At 49.7% G+C, this 27,139-nt stretch overlaps 1 protein-coding gene across 1 annotated transcript in view; it reads right to left on the bottom strand.

Annotated features, from left to right (window-relative positions):
• TEX47 (testis expressed 47) overlaps positions 1–26,398 on the bottom strand; it is a 937,506-nt gene extending 911,108 nt beyond the window's left edge. Inside the window, exon 1 of the mRNA XM_069647358.1 lies at positions 26,241–26,398. Within this exon, the coding sequence (XP_069503459.1) occupies positions 26,241–26,348 (108 nt within the window). The 5' untranslated portion in view covers positions 26,349–26,398. The remainder of the gene's footprint in view (positions 1–26,240) is intronic.
• Between the last annotated feature and the right edge of the window lie 741 nt (positions 26,399–27,139).

Here is a 27,139-nt window from a genome sequence, read left to right as displayed (position 1 = left end):
TCCGTCAAATCAAAATGGCCTATGCTAACAAAACCTAATGCCTGCCCTATGTCTTTTACAAAAAAGTGTAAAAAGGAGAAATGTATGCAAAAGGAAAAATCAGTGTTCAAATGTATAAATGTGGTTGAACCTGCTCTCCTCCCCATGTTAGACCTCCCGGAGTAAGGCTGTCCCTGTAGGCAGAATGACACACTCTGACTCGGTTTCCAAAACAATACACAGTTCCAAAACGTGGATCGAGGACCATCTGGCCATTAAAGTCTCTTTCTTGACTTCCAAAAATAATGCTTCAACCAAAGAGTTCACAAAGGTCCCCCTCTGGCGGGTGCAGACTTTTCACCACACAGTTCTCGTAGGTCCCCCTCTGTCAGGCTCAGACCTCTCACGATGCAGTTCTCGTAGGTCCCCCTCTGTCGGGCTCAGACCTCTCCCAATAAAAGTTCAACACAAGCTTGCAAGGGGGTTCCCTTCCCCAAGATTATTTCTTGCCTGCAAATGACACAAAATGGGGCCTTCAGGGTAATATACGGTCTTGCTAAGAACAACCATGTATCTGCCTACAGAAAAAGTTACATCGGCTTCCGGTCAAACAAAAAATTAGATTAGACATAAGATACTTTCCCTGACCTACAAATGTCAGAATGCCGCCACTCCTCTTGAAAGAAGAACCTCTCATGCACAACCTACCAGAGCCTTGTGCTCTAATAACTCTCACTCACTATATCAACCTCACTTTCCCCTAAAAAGGTTCGGAGGCACTTGCTTTGAGGTTTGTGCTCCCCTCATGCTTGCAAACTATCATCCTCACTTCTGGCCTTTAAAAAGGCCATGAAAGCATTGCGTTTTAAGTCTGCTGATTAGGACTCTTTCTTTCCAGCCTGATCTGCTCCTTCTGATCTATCTGTTCCTCTTGTTTTGGTTTTGCGCTCTGAGGCCCATGGGCGTGTAGCGCATTGAAGAATTAAAAATAAATAAATACATTTCACTTCGGGTCTTCCTATGTCGGGCTCTGACCACTTTCGGATGTCAAACACTTTAGAATGTGCGTGGCTTTCTTTACAGACCACTGCAGGACTGCTTCGACTCAAAGTTTACAGTTCAACTTTCACTTTCCCCTTCTCTAGGAGTTAAACTTCTTTATTTCACTTTTTCTGTCATTCGCTTTTTCGCTTCAAACAATTTACTTTTTACAGAGACTTTCGAGTGGGCTGCTTCCTTTCACCGGACCACTCCGTTACCTAGTATCGCTGATTTCACAGCTGTCTTTTACTTCAAAGTTCATTCACAGGTCTGCCTTTCCTCGCGTTTCATTCATGCGCGCAGCCTTCGCTTGCAATGAAATGTTGCTATTTCAAACTTTAATACATACCGGTCTTTCAGGTCGCTTGCCAACTCACCATTTGTGTGCGTCTCTTCTTAGTTTTGCGATTCCCAATTCACAAGCCAGGCTTGGCCTCGCCTCCCCAACTCTGCCGTTCACCCAGGGGGGTCGCTGGCATCCTTGGAACATAATGCAGTATTCACTTGTGGGATCTGGCCTTCTCCACGTGTCTTTTGCGGCCTGTTGAAGGCAATAACCTGCAGTAGGGAAGTCCTGGGGCTCTCGACCCTCTGCTCTCATCCCTTGGTCCGTTGCTCTGCTCCAGTAGGTTTGCCTTCGTCCCGGATGCCCTGCTCGTACTCGTGTTCTGCCTTGCTCAGATGTGTCTTTGGGTTCTGCCTTTTATTTGTGTGAGGAGAGCTAATTGGTATCAGGTGTATGCACTTAGAATTAAGTGTCTGACTTTACCTGACCCGATTAGCGTGACATGTCCAGTACGATGTGTGAAAGTTAATGTTGTTACTCTCAGTCACCCTCTTCCTCGGCCCAGTGTTTGTGTAAAAAGGGGGAGGCGGAGTTGGGACCTCATGCTTCCTAAAACATAGGATGGATTGGATAAACAAAATAGAGGGGATACCACGTCTCACCATCGGGTGGCTCACCCCCACTTCCCAAAGACCCCTCACCCAGGTGATCCTCCCTCACTGGTTCACCCCGAGGGTCTGAATCCAAAGGCAATGGCGTGTCATGGCCCCCTGAAAGAGAGATCCCAGGCGACTAGCTTGCCTTTGAATGTACAAACATAGTGCTTGCCGATAAGAAATATTAGTAATACTAATACGGAAACAATTTAGCTACACTGTCTTTGTACTCCGTCTATTACTAATGAATTTTATTTCTCCCCGCACTAATTTGCAGACTTGTTTTGAATTACTGGCTAAGTAGGGTCCATGTATTTACTATATTCATATCTAATGTCAAATTCAACAGAACCACAAACGCCAAAACAATTGTTTCTATATGATATGAAGACAGGGTAGAACAGTTGTACATTCTAGTTTGAGGCAACATACTTAAATACTCAAAGTCCTGGAAAACACACTAGAGAAATCTGATGGAAAGGTGTGAAACAGTGACAGAATAGTCCTCAGTGCAAAAAAACAGAGCAAACCAAATCAATAGAGAGCATTGGTTACCTGGCACCTGCTGTAACAAAGGAAGGGGAACAGAAGAGGATGGATATCAAGAGAGGAGCACTTTAAATTTGGACACTGACCATGATCTGCGAACTAACCCAGTCAGACAGGAGGAGGCGAAAAAGACCCTTGTGGAAGCAAAGAAACAGGTTCTGAGCGGGAAAGGGCCCGACAGAGAAGATCCAAGAGGACAAGAACAGTGCGGACACTATCAACAATCCGAGGCCTGATAACCTTTTGTTATATACCACCTTTCATTCCCAGAAAGCAGAGGTAATGAAGTGATGATGCGCATTGGGCACAAAAAAAAAAGGACAAGTCGTGTGGGTAGAGCTTGCAAGGAAGAACAAATCAGGGGAGAAAAGAAACAAATGGGGAACATGGTGTTAACGCTGCTGCAGAATCTAGAAATGTAACCACTGTGGAGGAAATTCGGGTTACTGTGCAATAATTATCTCAGTCCCACTAGACGCAAAGCGTTTCATGGAAATCCTTGAGTGATCCTGCTGGCCATAGTTGACTTGGCAACACATCCAATGAAACTGTACAATCATATGAAGTTATTATGAATTGAAAATTGATGTTTAAGTGTTGTAAACATGATTTTCACTAATGGAAATGTGCTCTTAGCATATGTAAAAATGATACGATTATGAATCATATCATACTTAATAAAACATGTTCATGTGTTCCCAGGGCTTAACGTGGGCTGGGGCTAGAGGAGGCACAGCCCCCGGTGTAACGTCACTTTTTCCTATCTGTCAGAAAATCCTATCTTGCTGACTGAGCATGCGTGTGCATGCTCAGTCAGTAATTAAAGGTTAGGATTTTTTGACAGCAGGAATGTGGTGTGCCTGTGTTTGTGGGGTCCAGGGGTGCAGTTTCTGCAACTTGATGTGAGCCAGGCTCACTGAAATAACAGAACACGTTGAAGCCGTGTTAAGAGCTACTCGTAAACGGACGCAAACACCACGAACCCAGCGGACTCAAGAAGATGAACGCAGCGGACACTGTGTTTCATAAAGTCCCAGGATTCTAATAAGCACTAAATGTGCAAAACATATGAAAGTATCCATAACAAATATATATGTACGTGTATGTGAACTAAGTGCATCATTATCACGTTAATAATGCACTTATTTCACATACATATACATATTCGTGATAAATCCGGATGACTGCGCATGCTCAGTCATGACTTATAGTTAAGCATTGTGGGCAGGACTGCCGAAATAGAAGAGGCATCTTTCTACAGATGAAAGCAGTGGGGACAGGGGAGGGCGCGCTCAGCCATCTGTCCACATGGCCACCCCCCCTCTTAATGAAGCCTCGTTATAGGGGAGGAGAAGTGTTGAAATTGCATAGCTCAGTGAGTTCAATCCTCTCTGCTGAGAACTGTGCTCATCCTCGGATCTGCCAAGTCTGGCCAAGCCAACATCAGTCAGGGTCTTCAAGACAAGCCCCTGCCGGGTTGCTACAAACCAAATGGCCTCAAGCTGCCCCTGTGAAGGTGTGGGGTGGAGTGCACCGAAAGCTGATGCCTTGCTTTCCCCTGCAAGTAGCGCTTAAAGGACACGCCCACCCTAATAATCATGCCCACCCTAGCATCTTCCAGCACCCCACCTAAACACCTATTGTGCACCTCAGCACAGAACACCACCCACCCTGATTTGCTCCAGCTCTACAACCCACACTCTCAAGCTCCCCTCAGCAATGAACTATCCAAGCACTCTTGCGACCCACCTCAACCCTAATTCATTGCAGCACACAGCTCACGCCACCCAACCTCCCCACACCACCCACCCACGCTACCTCAGCCCGCTTCCTCACCACCTCCCCAACATCACTCCAGCCACCCTGAACCCACCACCTTGCCCACTCCATCCACTCACCAAAGCTAAACTCTCTCTTACCTCATCCCACACATCCTTACCGCACCACTTTACTCAACATGCACAGACCCTAACTCACCACAGCCCACCACCCATTCACCTTACCTTAAACAAATACACCCACGCCATGTTGTCCCAGCATGCTACCCACCCTGGTTTGGCTCAACACACCAAACTGCACACCCAACAAAACTTACCCCAGAACACCTCAAACGACCCATCCTACCTCATCCCCAGCATGATATAGTAATTCCATCTCAATGCCTCCCAACGTAGCTTGACACAGCATACCTCCCAGCAACCCTTGATCGCCCCAGCACAACATCAACCATTCTAGATCACCCCAGCAGCTCATCCTTCCACACTAGATCACCTCAGCAGCTCATCCTTCCGCACTAGATCACCCCAGTAGCCCAACCTCCAGTGTATGCTCACCCTACCGCCCACCCTTTCATCCTACCTCACTCCAAATGGCCGTGAAACCTAACAGCACCCCCTTTACTCACCCACCCTAGCATGCCCTGGCCTGCCACTCATTAACCCAGCTGAGCCCACCCAGAATCCCAAACTTTCACTAGCCCCTCAACCACCAACCAACCCTTGTTGACCCCAGCTCACCTACTTCACCCTAGCACCCCATCTTAGATCGTCTCGTCACCCTACCTACTCCCAAAACACACCTAGACTAGTTTACCTTAGCACTGAAACCCACTCACTCTAGATCACCCTAGTAGTGAATCCCAACCATCCGAGCTACACCCCAGTCCTATGTTATGTTAATTTATGTTATGTTATGTTACTTGGCATTTATACAGCGCTCTATATATCCTTGGTATGACCTCAAAGCGCTGGTAGGTTGAACGCCCTTGGGAACCGTAGTTCTGGTCAACAACTTACCTGCCTCAGCTTTGCCCTTCCTCCATCCATGTACCCTAGCACATGCCAGCCTAAAGCTCACCACACCCAACCCCACCCCACTTCACTTCATCCACCCAGCTTGTCCCAACAACCTCACCTCACCCTAAACCCTCACCCAGAAATCTCAGACCGCCCACAATCACCCCACTAATACACCTAATTCCACCCAACCACCACCTCTCCTCAACCAAACCAACCCCCCACTACCTCACATCACCCCATCTACAGCACCCACCCAACCATGTAACCTGCTCACCCAACCTCATCACATTAGCTCGCCTCATCCAACATAATATCACCCCACCACCTCACTGACCCCAGGACCCCTCACACCTAGGCTAATAATAGCACATATGCTTGAGGACCCTAGCTTACCCTAGCACAATACCCACCTACCCTAGCTCATCCAGCACAACAACCAATTTTTCATAACTAGCCCCAGAACACCATAGCTCACCCCAACACCCCACTCACACACGCTAGGTCACCTCAAAGTAACGCACCACCCACCCAACCCAGCATGCCCCAGAAACCCACCTAGAGCTCATCCCAGGAGTCCACCCACCCAAGCTCACCCAAGCATCTCAATAAATCACCCACACTTGCTACCCCAGGATCACACCTAACCCTCTACCCACTCTTCCTCACCTAGAATCCCCCCTGCTGGTTGCAGCATCACACCAACTCACACACCCTAAGAACCCACCCAAGCTCACTCCCATACCCTAGCCCACCCCATACCCTATGGGACCCTGATCAATCCCAGCCCGGCTACATCACTGCAACACATGCAGGGCACCCCAACGACCCTTGCGCACCCTATTAAACCCTAAATCACCCCAGCAAACCTACCTCACCCCAGCACAACCTACCACACCCAGGAACCTTAGCTCAGCCAAGCATTCACCCCAATGCAAATGCAATAAAAGCAAGCACAACTCATTCAACATAGTTCACCCCAGCACCCCATTCTCCCCGTCACACAACCTCCCTCACACCTCACCCGACGTCACACACCCCATCAAACTTCAACAAACAACTTTGCCTCATCCTACACAAGCTTACCCAACAACATCACCCCGCCCTGGCTCCCCAGCATAACACGGACCCACCCTAGCTCTCCGCAGCACGCCACCCATCTATCCTAACTAATCCCCGCACAATACATATCCACCCTAGCTCCTCCAGTACATAAACCTCCCGGCCTAGCTTGCCCTGGCACAATACTTATTGTAGCTCAACCACGGCACCATAAACTGCCTCAGCAAACCAATCCACACACCAATCCCAGCTTGCATCTGTACACTCCGGACCTTTCCTCTCTCCAGCTTGGCACCCGCCCACCATAGCTCACAACATAGCTCACCACAAAAAAAACATTCCACTCACCCTAACTCTTACTAGCATACAATCTACCCATCCTACCTCACCTGTGCAGTACAACCACCCTTCTCTAGCTCTTATCAACACCCCCTGCACCCTAGATCACTCCAGCATAACATCACTATAGCACCCCATCTGTCAACTCAAGCTCACCAAAGCATCCCATCATCCAAGCATCCTATCCACCATAAGCTACCCCAACACTGCACACATTTTAACTCATCTCAGCCCCTAGCCAGTCACTCTAGCTCACCACAACACAGCACCCACCCACCTGGCTCATCAGGTACAACATCCACCGACCGTAGCTCACACCAGCAAAACGCCCCAGCCTAGCATGACACAGACTAGCATGCTGATCCTAATTCACCCCAGCAAACCATCTGTCCTAGTTCACCCTAGCCCCACACCCACCAGAGCTATTTCCACCAACCCCACCCGCCTATCCTAATTCACCTCATCATCCCACATCCCACTGGACCTAAGATCATACCAGCACAGCACCCAGCCCACTTAACCTAGCCACCCAGCATCTGAACAAGCTTACATAGCTTATCACAGCTCATCATCCACCCACCCCAGGACACTAGAGCAAATAACAACATCACTGTGACTCATCCAAGCACCCCACTGTAACTCACCCCAGCACAGCACCCACCCAGCCTAGCTCACCCCAGCAGCCCACCCACCCACATAAACTCACCCGAGCTGTATAGCCAAGCACCCAATTACATCCCAGTCCAGACTCCTCTCAAGACATTACACACCACCCTAGATTGCATCTATTTGATGCCCGCCCACAGCATCAACCGAGCAAACCCTAGCTCACACAAGCATCCCATAGCTCACACAAGCATCATATAGCTCACACAAGCATCCCCTAGTTCACACATTCATCCCATAGCTCACACACGCATCCCATAGCACACACAAGCATCCCATAGCTCAACTGAGCACAACACACACCCAACTGAGCTAAAAGCAGCACACTTTAAGGGCCTCACTACAAGTTCAGTGGCACGGCTAAAAGTGGTAATTCCATTACTGCCACCTTTTTGGGCAGTAGCAGAATTACTGCAATTTTTCACAAACCACTGAATTATACATTTGGATATAAAGTGGAGGAATTACCTCCAGCAACAAATCCGCCGGCGGTAAATCCACCACAAATCTTCATGGAGCCCTTTGCACTACACACAAGGGGAATTACACCACATTACCACCACTTGTAATCCCATGGTGCACTCAAGGGACCAAGTGGTGGTAATGGTAATGAAGAATAGAGGCCACATAATGAACACCAAACATGTAATGCGGCCCTTTGCACCCACATTAGCCCAGCCCAGCAGCCCACTCACCACAGCGCTGCGCCCAAACAAGGTCACTGTAGGACCTCCTCCACCAACCCTAGCGCCCCCAAGCACTCCACCCTCCCACTCTAGCTTAGACCTGGCACCCAACATACCCCAGATCAAGCCAGCACCTCAACCACCCCCAGCACAGCACTGACTCGCTGCAATGCCCACTCACCTAGGTCACCCCAGCATAGCCTCCACCAATCCTGGAACAAGCCAGCATAGCACTGACCCAACTTCTGTTAACTGCGATAGTTAGCTCCGGACCACAGATACCAGAATGCATTTGGTGGGGTACCCACATAAGGGAGCACATAAAACATTGCAAGCGGCTCCCGAACGGCAGGTCAAGCATGTCTCAAACGCCTCGTGGTGAATGGTGTAGGTTGTCCAATGGTTAAGGCACAAGGTAAAGGAATTTAGGGCAGTAAACAGAGGCAGGGGACTGATGTGTGCATTTTCAGCGCCAGTAGACAGGGCACAGCATAGATAGAACGCAAACTCTGGGTGCAATAAAGCGTGATGTTAATTAAGAATTGTTGTGACAGGCACTGGGCATCGTAACAGTTGTAATAAATGTATCTGGAATGAATTAAGAAGAGTTGAACATTGTGCACCCTGACATGATTTGAATGCATGACCAGGTGGTTGCTAGCTGATCGCTTGTAGGGAGTGCATTAGCTCCCAGAGCTATCTTGCCCTGAATAGGAAACTAAAAGTTCGGCGCACATTGTTCATTATTTAACGTTCAACGGGATTAGGTCATAATCCCGGCTCAAACACAGGCGAAGAACACAAAAGTATGCCAGTCAGGTAACACAATGGTGTCCCCTCCAAAAACGTTCTTTTTGCAGATACTCTGATTACTGGAAAATAATCAACACACTTGTTCTGTGACCAAATCGTACAGTTTCTCCTCATGGTGTATGAAATGGTAGGACGATCCTATAATTTTAGCCAACCGCGCGTTGCACCCTGGAACTTGGAGTTCCATATTAAATTTGACATATAATAAATACTACGAGCTCCAAAATGCAGAAACCTGTAGCCCTATGTAAAGTGTGCAGTGGACCTCTGCTGCACCAGTCTGTATGCAGACCTGTCCACATTGGCCTCTTGGTGGCCCCCACACCTAACACCTAGTGGTGAGCCTCCGACCAGCCATGGAGATTCCCCGGCTTGGGGGGAAGGAATGCAGGCAGCTCCAAGGGGAAGGGGCGCCTGGCAAATGGGAGAGTGTGACAAAAGGGAGGACGTGCTGGGGTGACGAGGATGGCAGAAGGACATTGGCCGAATACTGGGGCAAGGTGTGAGGGGCTGTCCAGAGGCAAGGCTGGATAGTGGGAGGCAGGGAAATGCTTATATGCACAGGTTTGGGGAGTAGTAGCCCTCTTTGTTTGCTGACTTGAACGGTGAAAGGTGTAGACTCCCTGAGTAGTACTGCTGCTACCTTTCCAGGTACGTTTGTCCTTAAACTTTTTCCTTCCATTGACCGTCCCCATCTGGATCCCTGATCCCTGTTACTACCAGTCCTTTTCTCCAGCTGGCCCAAATGTCTTCAAGACTCTTACCCCCCTCCTCCACAGGCCGAAGTCCATCGTCCGGCTCCTCCATCCAGATCCTGTACTCAGCCTCCCCACCACTTTACTCTATCACCTCTCCTCTCTTTTTCCCTCTGTTATGCGCTCTGCCATTTCCCTTGCGCTCCGCCCTCATCACCCCTCCCCTCTCCTCCTTCCCTCACCCTGCCTTCCCCTTCCTCTCCTACTCACTCTCTCCTTCCTCCTCATGTACATTCCCTTCCCTAATCCCCTCCTCCACCCTACCCGTTCTTCACATTCCCTCTCTCTCCTCCCTAATCTTCTCTACCCCCCGCCCCTGTCCAGCCCTCCAGCCTCATGAACATTGCTCTCTGGAACGCCAGATCCCTCTGCAATAAGACCGCAGCTGTTTTAGACATGTTCTTTCGTCTCAACCTTCATTTCCTATGTCTAACTGAAACCTGGATCCCTCCTCACAACACTACTGTCCCTGCTTCCCTCTGCACCTCTTCCTCCTCCTTTTCTCATATCTCACGCCCTTCTGGCCGTGGCGGAAGAATTGGCCTCCTCTTCCATCCTAAATATCTTCCCTCTTCCTCCCCTCCATCTCTTCCTTCTTTCCCTTCCTTCGAATTTCTTTACAAATCCTTTTCCTCTCCCCACCCCACCCCATCTCCTTTCTAATCATTTATCGTCCCCCTGGTCCTCTTTCTTCCTTCTATGATGACCTTGATCATCTCCTTTCTCTCATCTCTCCCTCTCCCTCTCCTCTTACTGTACTTGGCGACTTTAATCTTCACCTCCCTTCTCCCCCTCTCTCCTCTCCCCTTTCAGCCATCCTTGACTCCTACCTCCTTTCCCCTCTTCCTTCCTCTCCTACTCACTCCTCTGGCTCCACTCTTGACCTTATCTTCAACTCTTCCTACCCCTCTTTCACTGTCTCCACACTTCCAATCTATCTCTCTGATCATGCTTTATTCTCCTTCTCTCTTACTCCCCTTCCCAACCCTTCTTCTCCCAAGCCTTCCCCTTCCATCTTTTCACGACGCGACCTTCGAAACTTTGATCCCTCCCTTTTTCTCAACACTTGCTCTTCTTCTCTCCCCTCTCTCCGTGAATTCTCCTCACTATCGGCCAATGATGCACTTTCTACTCTCTTCTCTTCTATCTCCTTCTCTCTTGATCTACTTCACCCCCTTTCCTTCTTCCGACCAACCCGGAAGCCCTCTCAACCTTGGCTCTCTCCTCAACTTCTCTACATGCGGTGTCTTCTCCGACGTCTTGAGAGACTCTGGCTCAAATCCCCTTCGGTTTCCAACCAAACCTCATATTTCTCTTACCACTCTCGTTATGACTCTTGCCTCTCCTCTGTAAAAACGCTCCTACTACCCCAACCTTCTCCAATCCCAAGCCTCCCACCCTTGCCGCATCTTCCAAACTCTCTCTCGTCTTCTCTCTCCTCCCACCCCCGATCCCTCAACCTCTTCCACCCTTTCTCCCTCTGACTTTCCAAACTTCTTCTCTTCCAAGATCCTTGCCCTTCGGCAAAACATTAATTGCTCCTCTTACTCCACCCCTCCCCTTCTCCATTCTCCCCATCTACCTGCATGACTGACTTCTCCTCTGTCTCCCCTTCTGACGTTTCCATCCTCCTCTCCAAAGCCCACCCCTCTTCTGCTCCTACTGACCCTTTCCCTTCCCTCCTAATACCTAAGACCTACCCTCTTCTTATTCCCTACTTAACTTCATTCTTCAACACCTGCCTTTCCTCTGCTATCTTCCCCTCTGCTTTTAAACATGCCACCATCATTCCCATTCTGAAGAAACCCTCTGCTGACCCCTGCTCACCTCCAACTACCGTCCTAGCTCACTTCTCCCATTCCTCTCTAAAGTTCTTGAGCGCCTCGCCTACTCGCAACTCTCAACCTTTGTCACTAATCTCTCTCTCATTCCTCCCTCTCAATCTGGCTTCCGGCCTAAACACTCTCCTGAAACTGCCCTCCTGTACATCCTTAACCCCCTCCTCTCAGCTTGACACTCTAAGCAATCCTCTTTCCTTATTCTTCTAGACCTCTCTGCTGCCTTTGACACTGTCGATCACCCCCTTCTACTCAACACTCTCTCTTCCTTTGGATTCAAAGGCTCTGTTCTTAACTGGCTTTCCTCTTACCTCTCCTCCCGCTCTTTTACTGTTTCCTGGGGAGGTCGCTCCTCTCCTACCCAGCCTCTGGAATATGGAGTACCCCAAGGCTCGGTACTTGGCCCTTTCCTTTTCTCACTCTATAGCTCCCTCCTCACCCTAGTTATCTTCTCATTTGGCATTTCTCACCATTTCTATGCCGATGATACTCAACTCTTCCTCTCCTTCTCTTCCTTCTCTACTGACCTCCATCTTAAACTCTCCTCCTGCCTTACTGCTATAAAAAATTGGATGTCTTCTCGCTTCCTTTCCCTTAACACTGATAAAACTGAATAGGTTTTCTTCCCCCTCCCTCTCCTCCTCCTTTCATTCATTTTCCCCCTTCTAATCTCCCCATCTCTGACCACGCTCGCAACCTTGGCATCCACTTTGACTCCTCTCTGACCTTTTCATCATATCACATCTCTCTCACTTCTTGTGCCTGTTGCTTCCACCTCTTTAATATTTGTAAAGTCCGCCCCTCTCTCACTTTCCATGCTACTAAACTCTTAATCTCCTCCCTTACCTTCTCTCGCCTCTTCTACTGCTCCTACTTGCTCTTTGGACTTCCTACTTCTCATCTCGCCCCCCCTTAAATCTATCTACCACTCTGCCGTCCGCACCCTCTGTCTCCTCTCCCCCTGTGACTCCATCTCTGCTTCCCTTTCCTCCCTTGGCTGGGTTCCCTTTCACTCCCATCTCAAATTTCAATTTCTCTGCCTAGTCTTTAAATCTCTCCACGGTCTTTCTCCCCCTTATCTCTCCTCTCGTTATACACTCCCTCCGCTCCCTTCGCTCTGCCGACCACTTCCTTCTCACTGTTCCTCCCTCCCCTTGTGCCTCATCCCGTTTCCGCTCCTTCCATCTCCTAGCCTCCCCTACACTGGAACTCCTTACCTCTCTCACTCTGCTCTATTTCCACATTTTCCTCATTCCGAACTTCCCTCAAATCTCTCCTTCTCCATCCCCCTTCCTGCTCCCCTCCCTCCTTGCCTTATCTCCTTGATCTTCTCCCTCCCCCCCATTCTCTCCCTTCACCCCTTCCTTTCCTTTCCCCCTCTTGCCCTCCCCCTTCTCCCTCTCAGTTCTACTGCACTACTCTCCTTCTCTCCTCCAGTTAATTGCTCTACTTATTGTTTTGTTGGCCTGATTCTCAATTGTTAATTGCTTCTACTGTTACTGTTATAACGTTATTATCATATGTATCCTGTTGTTATAATGTGCAGCGCTTTGGTGTAAAGCGCTATATAAACAAAAATAAATACAAATACAAATAAATAACTTACATTTGCTTTTGTTTCCCATTTTGCTTACTTATGGTAACTTATTCAAAAGTCACTTCCATGGTTGGAATTGTGCTGTAGAAAGACCAGGGCATATTGCCTCTGTGATGTGTGTGTGTCACCCCACCCGCCGCAGCCCCTCTTTCCCCCCAGGAAGCCCTTTTTACTGTGACCATAAGATGGCCAGAGAGAACGCTGCCATTAGTGGACCTCTGCTGCACCAGTCTGTATGCAGACATGCCCACATCGGCCTCTCAGTCCTTGTGGATGTTTCTCCATGCCCCCCTGGGCTCTTTCACACATGCGCGTGTGCATGCATCCATCCGCTCACCCCCCTCCCCGCACCCACTGCAGTACATGCCCATGTTTCTTCCCTCATGTTCCGTATTCAGAGAAAGCTTTGATGTTTAACCTGCTGAGGTCGATAAATGAGCACCATACTCTATTGGTAATGAGCAGCGCTCAGAAGCCTGTAGCGCTATGTAACTGCAAAAATGAAAACTAAATCAAGTGTGCAGTGCGTGCGCATGCTCAATCATGACTTATAGTTAAATAGTGGGGGCAGTGCCACCAAAATAGCAGAAGCATCTTTGTACAGAGGAAAGCAGTAGGGGCAGGGGAGAGGACGCTTAGGGCAGGGTCTACACACCTCAACCATTTTACACCGGCCCAGGGCGTGGGTGACGGGGTGCCCCGCCTTAGTTCTTGTTTGATGTGGTCAAGGCTCAGTGCTGCCCGGATGAGCCATCTCCCCCAGCAGTAACATGAGGCGGGCAGGGCAAAGCATGCTGATGTCAGGGAGAAGGGAGGGGGTGCCTGGCGTTCCACAAGACCCTCATTCATGGGGGATCTGGGCTGGGCCGGGGGTCTCATCAGGATCGAAAGTCAGAGAGGCAGGGCCCTTTTGTTGAAGGGGCGATTTTCTCACACCCCAGTCTATATTTACACAATAATCTGCTTTCCTCATTTTGCCATTAACATGCCCGTCCCCATTAAGAAATTACCTGCAAATAAAACGCCTCTTTGAAGAAAGCACATCGGTGTTTGGGTTGCCGTAAGAGGGCATCCCACCCACATGTGACAGCATACTGCCGGGAACTCACGGGGTCTCAGTCCCCGACTCTTTAAGCAATGCCCCCATCTCTCTATAGGCTGCTACTTCCTAAAGCACCTTGAACATTGCCCCCTCGGCACACACACGCTGGCTGGACATTCGGAAACCTCCACCGACCTCTGTGAGTATCGGGAGAGGTTTCAATCCACTTGGGTATGACATCAAGCTGAAAAAAGAGGAATTGTTTCCATAACCTCTTACTCCACTTAACTCACTTTCCTGGTACCAGGGCAAATCCCTGCTCTCAGTAGGATTTTCTGATGGGTAGGAAAATATGACAGGTCAGGCTGTCAGATTTTCCTACCTCGTCACTTTTTCCTACCCCTGGGTGGGTTGCCCAATGCCTGCTCTTGGTAGGATTTTCTGACGGGTAGCAAAAAATGACAGGTCAAGCTGTCAGATTTTCCTACCCCTGGGTGGGTTGCCAATGCCTGCTCTCAGAAGGATTTTCTGACGGGTAGGAAATAAATGACAGGTCAGGCTGTCAGATTTGCCTACCCCGTCACTTTTTCCTACCCCTGGCTGGGTTGCTCAATGCCTGCTCTCTGTAGGATTTTCTGACGGATAGGAAAAAATGACAAGTCAGGCTGTCAGATTTTCCTACCCTGTCACTTTTTCCTACCCCTGGGTGGGTTGCCCAATGCCTGCTGTCGGTAGGATTTTCTGACAGGTAGGAATAAATGACAGGTCATGCTGTCAGATTTTCCTACCCTGTCACTTTTTCCTACCCCTGGGTGGGTTGCCCAATGCCTGCTCTCGGTAGGATTTTCTGACGGGTAGGAAAAAATGACAGGTCAGGCTGTCAGATTTTCCTACCCTGTCACTTTTTCCTACCCCTGGTTGGGAATGCCTGCTCCCGGTAGGATTTTCTGATTGGTAGGAAAAAAATAACAGGTCAGGCTGTCAGATTTTCCTACCCCGTCACTTTTTCCTACCCCTGGGTGGGTTGCCCAATGCCTGCTCTCAGTAGGATTTTCTGACGAGTAGCAAAAAAATGACAGGTCAGGCTGTCAAATTTTCCTACCGTGTCACTTTTTCCTACCCCTGGGTGGCTTGCGGGCTCTCGGTAGGATTTTCTGCCGGGTAGGAAAAAAATGACAGGTCAGGCTATTAGATTTTCCTACCCCGTCACTTTTTCGTACCCCTGGGAGGGCTGCCCAATGCTTGCTGTCGGTAGGATTTTCTGACGGGTAGGAAAAAATGACAGGTCAGGCTGTCAGATTTTTCTACCCCATTACTTATTCCTACCCCTGGGTGGGTTGCCCAATGCCTGCTGTCGGTAGTATTTTCTGACAGCTAGCAAAAAATTACAGGTCAGGCTGTCACATTTTTCTACCCCATTACTTTTTCCTACCCCTGGGTGGCTTGCCCAATGCCTGCTGTCGGTAGGATTTTCTGACAGGTAGCAAAAAATGACATTACAATTCCTGTCAGATTTTCCTACCGATAGGATTTTCTGAAAGCAAAAAGTGACGTTACACGGGCAGTCTGCAAAAAATGTTTTATGAATTGGGGCTCTGTCGAAGCTCCCAGAAGTCCCCCGCTAGCCCCAGTCCAAAATAGAAAAGTCCCCCACTTGCCCTAGTCTAAAGAGCAGGCCTGAAGTCTCCCATTTATGCACGGCACTTAATGGGATTTACACCAATACAAAACTTGCCTTTGTCATCTGTTGGCAGGGGAGGCCAGGGGAGGGGCAGAAAGGGAGATCATCACGGCTCGGCAGCAAGTGAAAAAGCTGCCTGCCGCCGGGTCAGCATCACAATGGGAACTGTAAATGAGAACGTCAGTTTCAGTAGTAGAACTCTTAAAGCAGTCTTGAAAGTGAATGTCCTATCAAATATGATAAGAACGACAAAGGCGAGTGCAAATAAAGAAAGCAACCTTTACTTGAACAGTCAATTCCACATTTATTACAACTGAATAATATGTTTTGGAATGAAACCACCAGTATTCTGTTGTAAGTGTAGGTTTTAAAATTTCACACAGGATCCACATGTGAATGGAATTTTGGGGGCTGGGAAATGTGTTACACTTAGATGGAATTTGGGGGTAAGAAATATGTTGCACTTAGCTGTATTTCAGGGATAGGAAATGAGCTACATTTGATTTTGACGAGGAGGATAAATAGATAGTTGCACTTGATTCATATGGAGTTTGGCAATGTGCCATACTCTTCTGCATACGAGGGTGGGCTTTGTCACTGCACTTTAACACTTAAGGTGGGAACTTTATCGCATTAGAAGGACCTTTGGATGGGCTGTGTATCACTCCAAGATCCACAAAGAGTGTGGGTATCTATTGCACTTAGATCGTAGGTTAGATTAAGTACTGCGCCTGGCACCTAGTTGGAATCAACGGGGTAAACAATGTTGAATGTATAGCTAACCCATTTGATCCCATCGCACTTGGCACCTTCGGAACTTAGCCGAAGTCACTGCCTCACTCCCACACACATCTGCTTTCCCATACAACTCAAACACTTTTGCACAACACCCCTACCATTAGAAAGCAGCTACCTGTCACGACAAACAATTCGAACTGTAGCTACACACATAACTGTCTATACCCTCACACACATCCACCTGCTTAGCTGATAGTATACCACCTTCCACCCATCCACATGCCATTCAGACATGGTTGACTAGCAGGGTCCTGGCCACCCTCTCATAACTTTAATGGCGGTGTGACGATTTAACTTACGGGGCACCAGTAGTTCAGGGCAGAATATCGGTTTCTAAACCATCAATCAGCCCCATACCTCTAGTACACCCGAAGGGATCCGAATAGATTGGAAACACAAGCAAATTATAAACCTCCTTGTTCAATTTTGGTAACATGGACGGAACGGCAGGCTTATTTCTGAAAGGTCGTGGATCGATGGTTAGTTGCAACACTGCGAAAATACAATTACCCAACGATAAAAGGGACTGTCCAGTCAAGGTTGTATACAAATATCTGCTTTATTATTATCACAACAGATAGTTCTAGCAACACTACAAAATACAACCCATCCTGTAAAGGAATTCAGAGGGATGCACTCTGGATACTGACCGGAGGGTGGTCGGTATAGTAAATAATCGCAACAGTTCCAGGGTACTTGGCTTCAGCACAAACTGAGCAATAGGTCTTATAATGTCTCTACGGGCCTTCGGAGAACGACCAGGGGGACAGAACCACAATGTGCCTTGTGCTTGTAGGTGGTCCTGGTGCTCAACAGGGTCAAGTCAGTTACAGGGCCCTTTGCAGCTTCTGTGACAGAGGTCAAGTCGGGAGACAGCTGCAGGTATCAGACGGCAAACAGTTCAGCGAGCGAAGCTGGATGGACGGCTGCAGGCTGGCCTACAGAGCAGCTCGGGTCAGGAATCATTATCTTAGTGCTGGTTCGTGGTTCTGAAGCACTGGTCGAGACATCTCGGATGGCTTCAAGCAACTGTGACGTAACAACAGTCAGCGTTGCAGTCGATTGCAGATCGAGGGACTCGACAGGCTCGAAAATTTCCTTTAGGACGGATGTCGGTAGATGCTTGTCTATGCACTTCTCCTAGCTTCTTCACTGGGCTTGTGTCGTCCTTTACGGCAGATGGCTCAAAGCTGGGGAGTGTGTTGCCGGCAGCTGCCTTGTCCTTAGTTTTGGGTTCAGAGACTCTCTGACACTTCCCACCTAGGAAGCTTGCTGCACAGCCTAGCAGGGCACGCTGTGTGCTGGCTGGGTACCGGTTCTGGAGCTGCTTGAGTGTCCTCTGGATTTGGTATCTCGCTCTGTTCCCTGGGAGATGTTTATGGGAGGGGTCTTGCTTCCCTCTTGGAGGTCCTGGCCTTCCTTCACTGGCGGAAGATTTAAGGCAGACTGTACCTTCAGCCAGCGTCCAATGATGAATTCTTCCTTCTGCTTCTGGTGAAGCCTTCAGATGAAGCAAAAACAAAGAGGTGATGGCTGGAAGGTTTAGAATGAATATTAACCACTGGCAATGCTCTGGGCAACCCTCCAGATCACCATTCTTCGCCTGCCAAGCGATTACAGAAGGGGAAAGACCATATGCAAATCAGGCTTGGCCCCACCCCAAAAGGGGCAGTCCAGCCCGAACTGCTAGGCCACATCCCTTCTGCACAAGACCACAAGCATCCCCAAACATGTTTCGCCCTTGTTGGGGCTCATCAGTGAGGAGTAGCTTGGGTCTCTAGGCCCAGCAGGCGCGGGACCCACGTCTGGGCATACCCAGCCCACTCGGGGTGACAAAGAAAAAACAAATAGGTGATGGCTGGAAGGTTTAGAATGAATCTTAACCACTGGCAATGCTCTGGGCAACCCTCCAGACCACCGTTCTTCGCCTGCCAAGCCATTACAGAAGGGGAAAGACCATATGCAAATCAGGCTTGGCCCCACCCCAAAAGGGGCAGTCCAGCCCAAACTGCTAGGCCACATCCCTTCTGCACGAGACTACAAGCATCCCCAAACATGTTTTGCCCTTGTTGGGGCTCATCAGTGAGGAGTAGGATGGGTCTCTAGGCCCAGCAGGCACGGGCCCACCCGTCCCACTCGGGGTGACAAAGCAAAAACAAAGAGGTGATGGCTAGAAGGTTTAGAATGAATCTTAACCACTGTCAATGCTCTGGGCAACCCTCCAGACCACCGTTCTTCACCTGCCAAGCCATTACAGAAGGGGAAAGACCATATGCAAATCAGGCTTGGCCCCACCCCAAAAGGGGCACTCGAGCCCAAACTGCTAGGCCACATCCCTTCTGCACAAGACCACAAGCATCCCCAAACATGTTTCGCCCTTGTTGGGGCTCATCGGTAAGGAGTAGCTTGGGTCTCTATGCCCAGCAGGCACGGGACCCACGTCTGGGCATACCCGTCCCACTCGGGGTGACAATGCAAAAACAAAGAGGTGATGGCTGGAAGGTTTAGAATGAATCTTAACCACTGGCAATGCTCTGGGCAACCCTCCAGACCACCATTCTTTGCCTGCCAAGCCATTACAGACGAGAAAAGACCATATGCAAATCAGGCTTGGCCCCGCCCCAAAAGGGGCAGTCCAGCCCGAACTGCTAGGCCACATCCCTTCTGCATGAGACCACAAGCATCCCCAAACATATTTTTCCCTTGTTGGGACTCATCAGTGAGGAGTAGCTTGGATCTCTAGGCCCAGCAGGCATGGGACCCACATCTGGGCATACCCGTCCCACTCAGGGTGACAAAGCAAAAATAAAGAGGTGATGGCTGGAAGGTTTAGAATGAATCTTAACCACTGGCAATGCTCTGGGCAACCCTCCAGACCACCATTATTTGCCTGCCAAGCCATTACAGACGAGGAAAGACCATATGCAAATCAGGCTTGGCCCCACCCCAAAAGGGGCAGTCCAGCCCGAACTGCTAGGCCACATCCCTTCTGCATGAGACCACAAGCATCCCCAAACATATTTTTCCCTTGTTGGGGCTCATCAATGAGGAGTAGCTTGGATCTCTAGGCCCAGCAGGCATGGGACCCACATCTGGGCATACCCGTCCCACTCGGGGTGACAAAGCAAAAACAAAGAGGTGATGGCTGGAAGGTTTAGAATGAATCTTAACCACTGGCAATGCTCTGGGCAACTCTCCAGACCACTGTTCTTCACCTGCCAAGCCATTACAGAAGGGGAACGACCATAGGCAAATCAGGCTTGGCCCCACCCCTAAAAGGGGCAGTCCAGCCCAAACTGCTAGGCCACATCCCTTCTGCCCGAGACCACAAGCATCCCCAAACATGTTTCGCCCTTGTTGGGGCTCATCAGTGAGGAGTAGCTTGGGTCTCTAGGCCCAGCAGGCACGGGACCCACATCTGGGCATACCCGTCCCACTCGGGATGACAAAGCAAAAACAAAGAGGTGATGGCTGGAAGGTTTAGAATGAATCTTAACCACTGGCAATGCTCTGGGCGACCCTCCAGACCACTATTCTTCACCTGCCAAGCCATTACAGAAGGTGAAAGACCATATGCAAATCAGGCTTGGCCCCACCCCAAAAGGGGCAGTCCAGCCCGAACTGCTAGGCCACATCCCTTCTGCACGAGACCACAAGCATCCCGAAACATGTTTTGCCCTTGTTGGGGCTCATCAGTGAGGAGTAGCTTGGGTATCTAGGCCCAGCAGGCACGGGACCCACATCTCGGCATACCCGTCCAACTCGGGGTGACAAAGCAAAAACAAAGAGATGATGGCTGGAAGGTTTAGAATGAATCTTAACCACTGGCAATGCTCTGGGCAAACCTCCAGACCACCATTCTTCACCTGCCAAGCCATTACAGAAGGGGAAAGACCATATGCAAATCAGGCTTGGCCCCACCCCAAAAGGGGCAGTCCAGCCCGAACTGCTAGGCCACATCCCTTCTGCACGAGACCACAAGCATCCCCAAACATGTTTTGCCCTTGTTGGGGCTCATCAGTGAGGAGTAGCTTGGGTCTCTAGGCCCAGCAGGGACAGGACCCACGTCTCGGCATACCCGTCCCACTCGGGGTGACAAAGCAAAAACAAAGAGGTGATGGCTGGATGGTTTAGAATGAATCTTAACCACTGGCAATGTTCTGGGCAACCCTCCAGACCACTGTTCTCCGCCTGCCAAGCCATTACAGAAGGGGAAAGACCATATGCAAATCAGGCTTGGCCCCACCCCTAAAGGGGCAGTCCAGCCCGAACTGCTAGGCCACATTCCTTCTGCATGAGACCACAAGAATCCCAAACATATTTCGCCGCTATTGGGGCTCATCAGTGAGGAGTAGCTTGGATCTCTAGGCCCAGCAGGCATGGGACCCACATCTGGGCATACCCGTCCCACTCGGGGTGACAAAGCAAAAACAAAGAGGTGATGGCTGGAAGGTTTAGAATGAATCTTAACCACTGGCAATGCTCTGGGCAACTCTCCAGACCACTGTTCTTCACCTGCCAAGCCATTACAGAAGGGGAACGACCATAGGCAAATCAGGCTTGGCCCCACCCCAAAAAGGGGCAGTCCAGCCCAAACTGCTAGGCCACATCCCTTCTGCCCGAGACCACAAGCATCCCCAAACAAGTTTCGCCCTTGTTGGCGCTCATCAGTGAGGAGTAGCTTGGGTCTCTAGGCCCAGCAGGCACGGGACCCACGTCTGGCATACCCGTCCCACTCGGGGTGACAAAGCAAAAACAAAGAGGTGATGGCTGGAAGGTTTAGAATGAATCTTAACCACTGGCAATGCTCTGGGCAATCCTCCAGACCACCGTTCTTCGCCTGCCAAGCCATTACAGAAGGGGAAAGACCATATGCAAATCAGGCTTGGCCCCACCCCAAAAGGGGCAGTCCAGCCCGAACTGCTAGGCCACATCCCTTCTGCACGAGACCACAAGCATCCCCAAACATGTTTCGCCCTTGTTGGGGCTCATCAGTGAGGAGTAGCTTGGGTCTCTAGGCCCAGCAGGCATGGGACCCAGGTCTGGGCATACCCGTCCCACTCGGGGTGACAAAGCAAAAACAAAGAGGTGATGGCTGCAAGGTTTAGAATGAATCTTAACCACTGGCAATGCTCTGGGCGACCCTCCAGACCACTATTCTTCACCTGCCAAGCCATTACAGAAGGTGAAAGACCATATGCAAATCAGGCTTGGCCCCACCCCAAAAGGGGCAGTCCAGCCCGAACTGCTAGGCCACATCCCTTCTGCACGAGACCACAAGCATCCCCAAACATGTTTCGCCCTTGTTGGGGCTCATCAGTGAGGAGTAGCTTGGGTATCTAGGCCCAGCAGGCACGGGACCCACGTCTCGGCATACCCGTCCCACTCAGGGTGACAAAGCAAAAACAAAGAGATGATGGCTGGAAGGTTTAGAATGAATCTTAACCACTGGCAATGCTCTGGGCATACGTCCAGACCACCATTCTTCACCTGCCAAGCCATTACAGAAGGGGAAAGACCATATGCAAATCAGGCTTGGCCCCACCCCAAAAGGGGCAGTCCAGCCCGAACTGCTAGGCCACATCCCTTCTGCACGAGACCACAAGCATCCCCAAACATGTTTTGCCCTTGTTGGGGCTCATCAGTGAGGAGTAGCTTGGGTCTCTAGGCCCAGCAGGGACAGGACCCACGTCTCGGCATACCCGTCCCACTCGGGGTGACAAAGCAAAAACAAAGAGGTGATGGCTGGATGGTTTAGAATGAATCTTAACCACTGGCAATGTTCTGGGCAACCCTCCAGACCACTGTTCTCCGCCTGCCAAGCCATTACAGAAGGGGAAAGACCATATGCAAATCAGGCTTGGCCCCACCCCTAAAGGGGCAGTCCAGCCCAAACTGCTAGGCCACATCCCTTCTGCACGAGACCACAAGCATCCCCAAACATTTTCGCCCTTGTTGGGGCTCATCAGTGAGGAGTAGCTTGGGTCTCTAGGCCCAGGAGGCACGGGACCCACGTCTGGGCATACCCGTCCCACTCAGGGTGACAAAGCAAAAACAAAGAGGTGATGGCTGGAAGGTTTAGAATGAATCTTAACCACTGGCAATGATCTGGGCAACCCTCCAGACCACCGTTCTTCACCTGCCAAGCCATTACAGACAAGGAAAGACCATATGCAAATCAGGCTTGGCCCCACCCCAAAAGGGGCAGTCCAGCCCGAATTGCTAGGCCACATCCCTGCTGCACAAGACCACAAGCATTCCCAAACATGTTTCGCCCTTGTTGGGGCTCATCATTGAGGAGTAGCTTGGGTCTCTAGGCCCCGCAGGCACGGGACCCACGTCTGGGCATACCCGTCCCACTCGGGGTGATAAAGCAAAAACAAAGAGGAGATGATTGGAAGGTTTAGAATGAATCTTAACCACTGGCAATGCTCTGGGCAACCCTCCAGACCACCGTTCTTCGCCTGCCAAGCCATTACAGAAGGGGAAAGACCATATGCAAATCAGGTTTGGCCCCACCCCAAAATGGGCAGTCCAGCCCGAACTGCTAGGCCACATCCCTTCTGCTACTCCTCACTGATGACGCCCAACAGGGCTGAAACATGTCTGGGGATGCTTGTGGTCTCGTGCAGAAGGGATGTGACCTAGCAGTTCGGGCAGGACTGCCCCTTTTGGGGTAGGACCAAGCATGATTTGCATATGGGTTTTCCCCTTCTGTAATGGCTTGGCAGGCTGAAAAACGTTGGTCTGGAGTGTTGCCCAGAGCTTTGCCTGTGGTTATGATTAATTCAAAACCTTCCAGCCATCACCTTTCTGTTTTGCTAAAGTTACCCGAGTGGGACGGGTATGCCCAGACGTGGGTCCCGAGTCTGCCGGGCCTAGAGATCCAAGCTACTCCTCACTGATGACGCCCAACAAGGCTGAAACATGTCTGGGGATGCTTGTGGTCTCGTGCAGAAAGGATGTGACCTAGCAGTTCGGGCTGGACTGCCCCTTTTGGGGTAGGACCAATCCTGATTTGCATATGGTTTTTCCCCTTCTGAAATGGCTTGGCAGGCTGAAAAACAATGGCCTGGAGGGTTGCCCAGAGCTTTGCCCGTGGTTATGATTAATTCAAAACCTTCCAGCCATCACGTTTCTGTTTTGCTAAAGTCACCCCGAGTGGGACGGGTATGCCCAGATGTGGGTCCCGAGTCTGCCGGTCCTAGAGACCCAAGCTACTCCTCACTGATGACGCCCAACAAGGCTGAAACATGTCTGAGGATACTTGTGGTCTCTTGCAGAAGGGATGTGACCTAGCAGTTCGGGCTGGACTGCCCCTTTTGGGGTAGGACCAAGCCTGATTTGCTTATGGTTTTTCCCCTTCTTTAATGGCTTGGCAGGCTGAAAAACGATGGTCTGTAGGTTTGCCCAGAGCTTTGCCCGTGGTTATGATTAATTCAAAACTTCCAGCCATCACCTTTCTGTTTTGCTAAAGTCACCCCAAGTGGGACAGTATTCCCAGACGTGGGTCCCGAGTCTGCCGGGCTTAGAGAGCCAAGCTACTCCTCACTGATGACGCCCAACAAGGCTGAAACATGTCTGGGGATGCTTGTGGTCTCGTGCAGAAGGGATGTGACCTCGCAGTTCGGGCTGGACTGGCCCTTTTGGGGTAGGACCAAGCCTGATTTGCATATGGTTTTTCCCCTTCTGTAATGGCTTGGCAGGCTGAAAAACGATGGTCTGGAGGGTTGCCCAGAGCTTTGCCCGTGGTTATGATTAATTCAAAACCTTCCAGCCATCACCTTTCTGTTTTGCTAAAGTCACCCCGAGTGGGACGGGTATGCCCAGACGTGGATCCTGAGTCTGCCGGGCCTAGAGACGCAAGCTACTCCTCACTGATGACGCCCAACAAGGCTGAAACATGTCTGGGGATGCTTGTGGTCTCGTGCAGAAGGGGTGTGACCTAGCAGTTCGGGCTGGTCTGCCCCTTTTGGGGTAGGACCAAGCCTGATTTGCATATGGTTTTTCCCCTTCTATAATGGCTTGGCAGGCTGAATAACGATGGTCTGGAGGGTTGCCCAGAGCTTTGCCCGTGGTTATGATTAATTCAAAACCTTCCAGCCATCACCTTTCTGTTTTGCTAAAGCCTTCTGATGATCAGCCAAAAGAGGGGCTTGGCCCACTTTTAAAGCCAAACAAACCACAGGGATTGATACAGGCTAAAGCCTACCTTTATGAACCAATCCTGGGTCCCCATCAACAATCGCCTGTATGCCTGAGGTCATAACCAGAGTGCTTTGCAACAGAAAAGGTAAAGGGGGGAAAACACGTAATACTAAGTCCCACCCATCTTGTTTTCTGCTGTGGATCAAAGGGTCTCTCTGGTTAATGGAGCTCTCTGTAGTTCCTGATTAAAATGGCAGGTCTTTTTTTAAGTTGCGGCGAGCCCAGACTTTCTGACCCCTACAAACCACATGCTCGTAACTTATGAATGGGGTCCTCCTGCGGGGTGAACTACTGTAAATACGCAGTCTCAGACATGACAGCACACTCTCAATTGATACTAGGGCGGGAGCTGGCTTCAAGTCGACACTGTTGCATATGAAAGGTTGTTGGGTATTTCCTATGACCTTTGTTAACCTCTGCAGCCAGGCCCCATTTGGGCCTATTTGAAGTACATTCTATTTGTATGTTAATCACTGACACCCATGGAGCCGTAGTTAATCAGGCAGGGGATGGCAAGGGGAAGATTGGCCCTTCCCCTTACTGAGATGACATGGCGTACTAAATATGACAGGGGGCTGCACCCGAGGGCTGTATCCACCCAGAGTACACAGGTCAATGCGTATGTCATGTGGAGAGCATAGGAAAATGTGTGCACATTAGCCCCACACATTCAATTTAATTTCAAAATTTCAAAAAAGCCCAGGTGAGCGCACACCCACTGTGCAGATGGGCAAATTCCTCACAGTCTAAAATGCACACGGATAATAGCACCTTCCATTTCCGATACTTTGGGCTTTGGTTCTTCCATGGGCATTCAACCAACAACACGTTGGCATGCATACCAACCCTCCCAATTTAGGTGGGAGACTCCCGATTTTTCAACTAAAAATAGCACTTTTTTTTACTGGCTCCCGCCTAAAATAACTATTGCCAATGTAATCCTATGGAAAAATTACATTCTCACGATTTCTGTGGGGAAGTCTCCTCTCAGGGGCTTCAGAATGTTGGCATGTCTGTGTTGGGACCATAATTATGGTGCAAGGAGCTATACAAATGATGAAAATGAATGAACGCTCCAACCCTCCCGATTTAGGCAGGATCTAGACTCCAGATTTGCCAATTAAAAATATTGATATTTTTCACTTTATCTTACCTAAAATAATAATAACCCCTATTCATTTGTATGAGAAAATGTACTGATTTCTCTCATGAAATCAACCTCGCAGGTGCTGCAGAATGTTGGGGGAGCCTCACATACAACATACATAACTGGGTGACTGCAATCATTTGGGTGTGAGACAGTCATCATTGTCTGACCGAGACACCGAGTTATGTATTATTTTGGTTGGGGCAGGACTCGGCCTTTTCCGGAGATTCTGTCCACTTTAGGCCACGCCCCTCATTGAAGCCCTCTCGCACCCCACTTAAAGAACTGTGTGCTGCTCATACCTTGCGCTGCTGGCCCCTCCTTCTCTCTTCAAGGGCCCCAAGCAAGTTTGGCCGCTGGAGGGTGGTCGGTGTCATGACAAATCGGTTGGGTGGGATGCTGGTCGCCATGGCACTGAGTATTAGAGCATTTCACTTAGGCCGTGCAGCTGGCTTTATTGATGTCCAGGCACCAATATGCCAAACAAGATGGCCGCCACGTTCACGTGCCAACACCGGGTGGTCATCGGGTCGAGTTGCCATTTTGTTGCACAGCTATTCAAATCAATCCCTGGAGCACCTGAAGCCCACGACGTGTAAACGTGTTCCGTTCCTTTTATAAAGGTACAAAGGATTTAGGCAATTTCCTAACCGTTGGCGTGTTATGGGGAAGATATCGAAGTGAGCATGGCAAACGTGATATTCATTTTTGTTTACAGTAATACTGGGAAAATAACAGTTTACTTTTTTAAATACTAGGAAAACAACCGTTTACACATTTTTTAACTGGTGGTGAAATGCCAACTTTATAATTGCAGTTAACAATTTGGCCTCATCATGTAAGTTCTTTTGCCACACTTTAAAAACATTCATTTCCATTACAAACAGTTAAAATAGTCCAAGGACATAGACAAACAATAATGTAATGATCTCACACCCTTAAGTTCTAAGAATACTAAAGTAAAAACAGAAAACATGGAAATAGAACCTGTGAGCACAAAGTCACGCGACCACCAGCAATGGATACTTGATGGCTCGAGGAAAGGGGGTACTTGCTTGCCGGTGGCTTTGGCTCTCTCACACAAGACCAATCTGCAGCAGCCCTTCTCCGCCCTGCTATCCCTGTTCATAGGTCTTTTGTAATTGAGCCCTTTTCACACCTGCTGCTTTCAAAAGCTCTCATACACTATCGAGCCTAGCCC

The sequence above is a fragment of the Ambystoma mexicanum genome, chromosome 2q (assembly GCF_040938575.1).
Source record: "Ambystoma mexicanum isolate Mex_15411 chromosome 2q, UKY_AmexF1_1, whole genome shotgun sequence".
NCBI lineage: Eukaryota > Metazoa > Chordata > Amphibia > Caudata > Ambystomatidae > Ambystoma > Ambystoma mexicanum.
The sequence above is the reverse complement of the archived record's forward strand: the minus strand, read 5'-3'. Positions and strand labels throughout refer to the sequence as shown.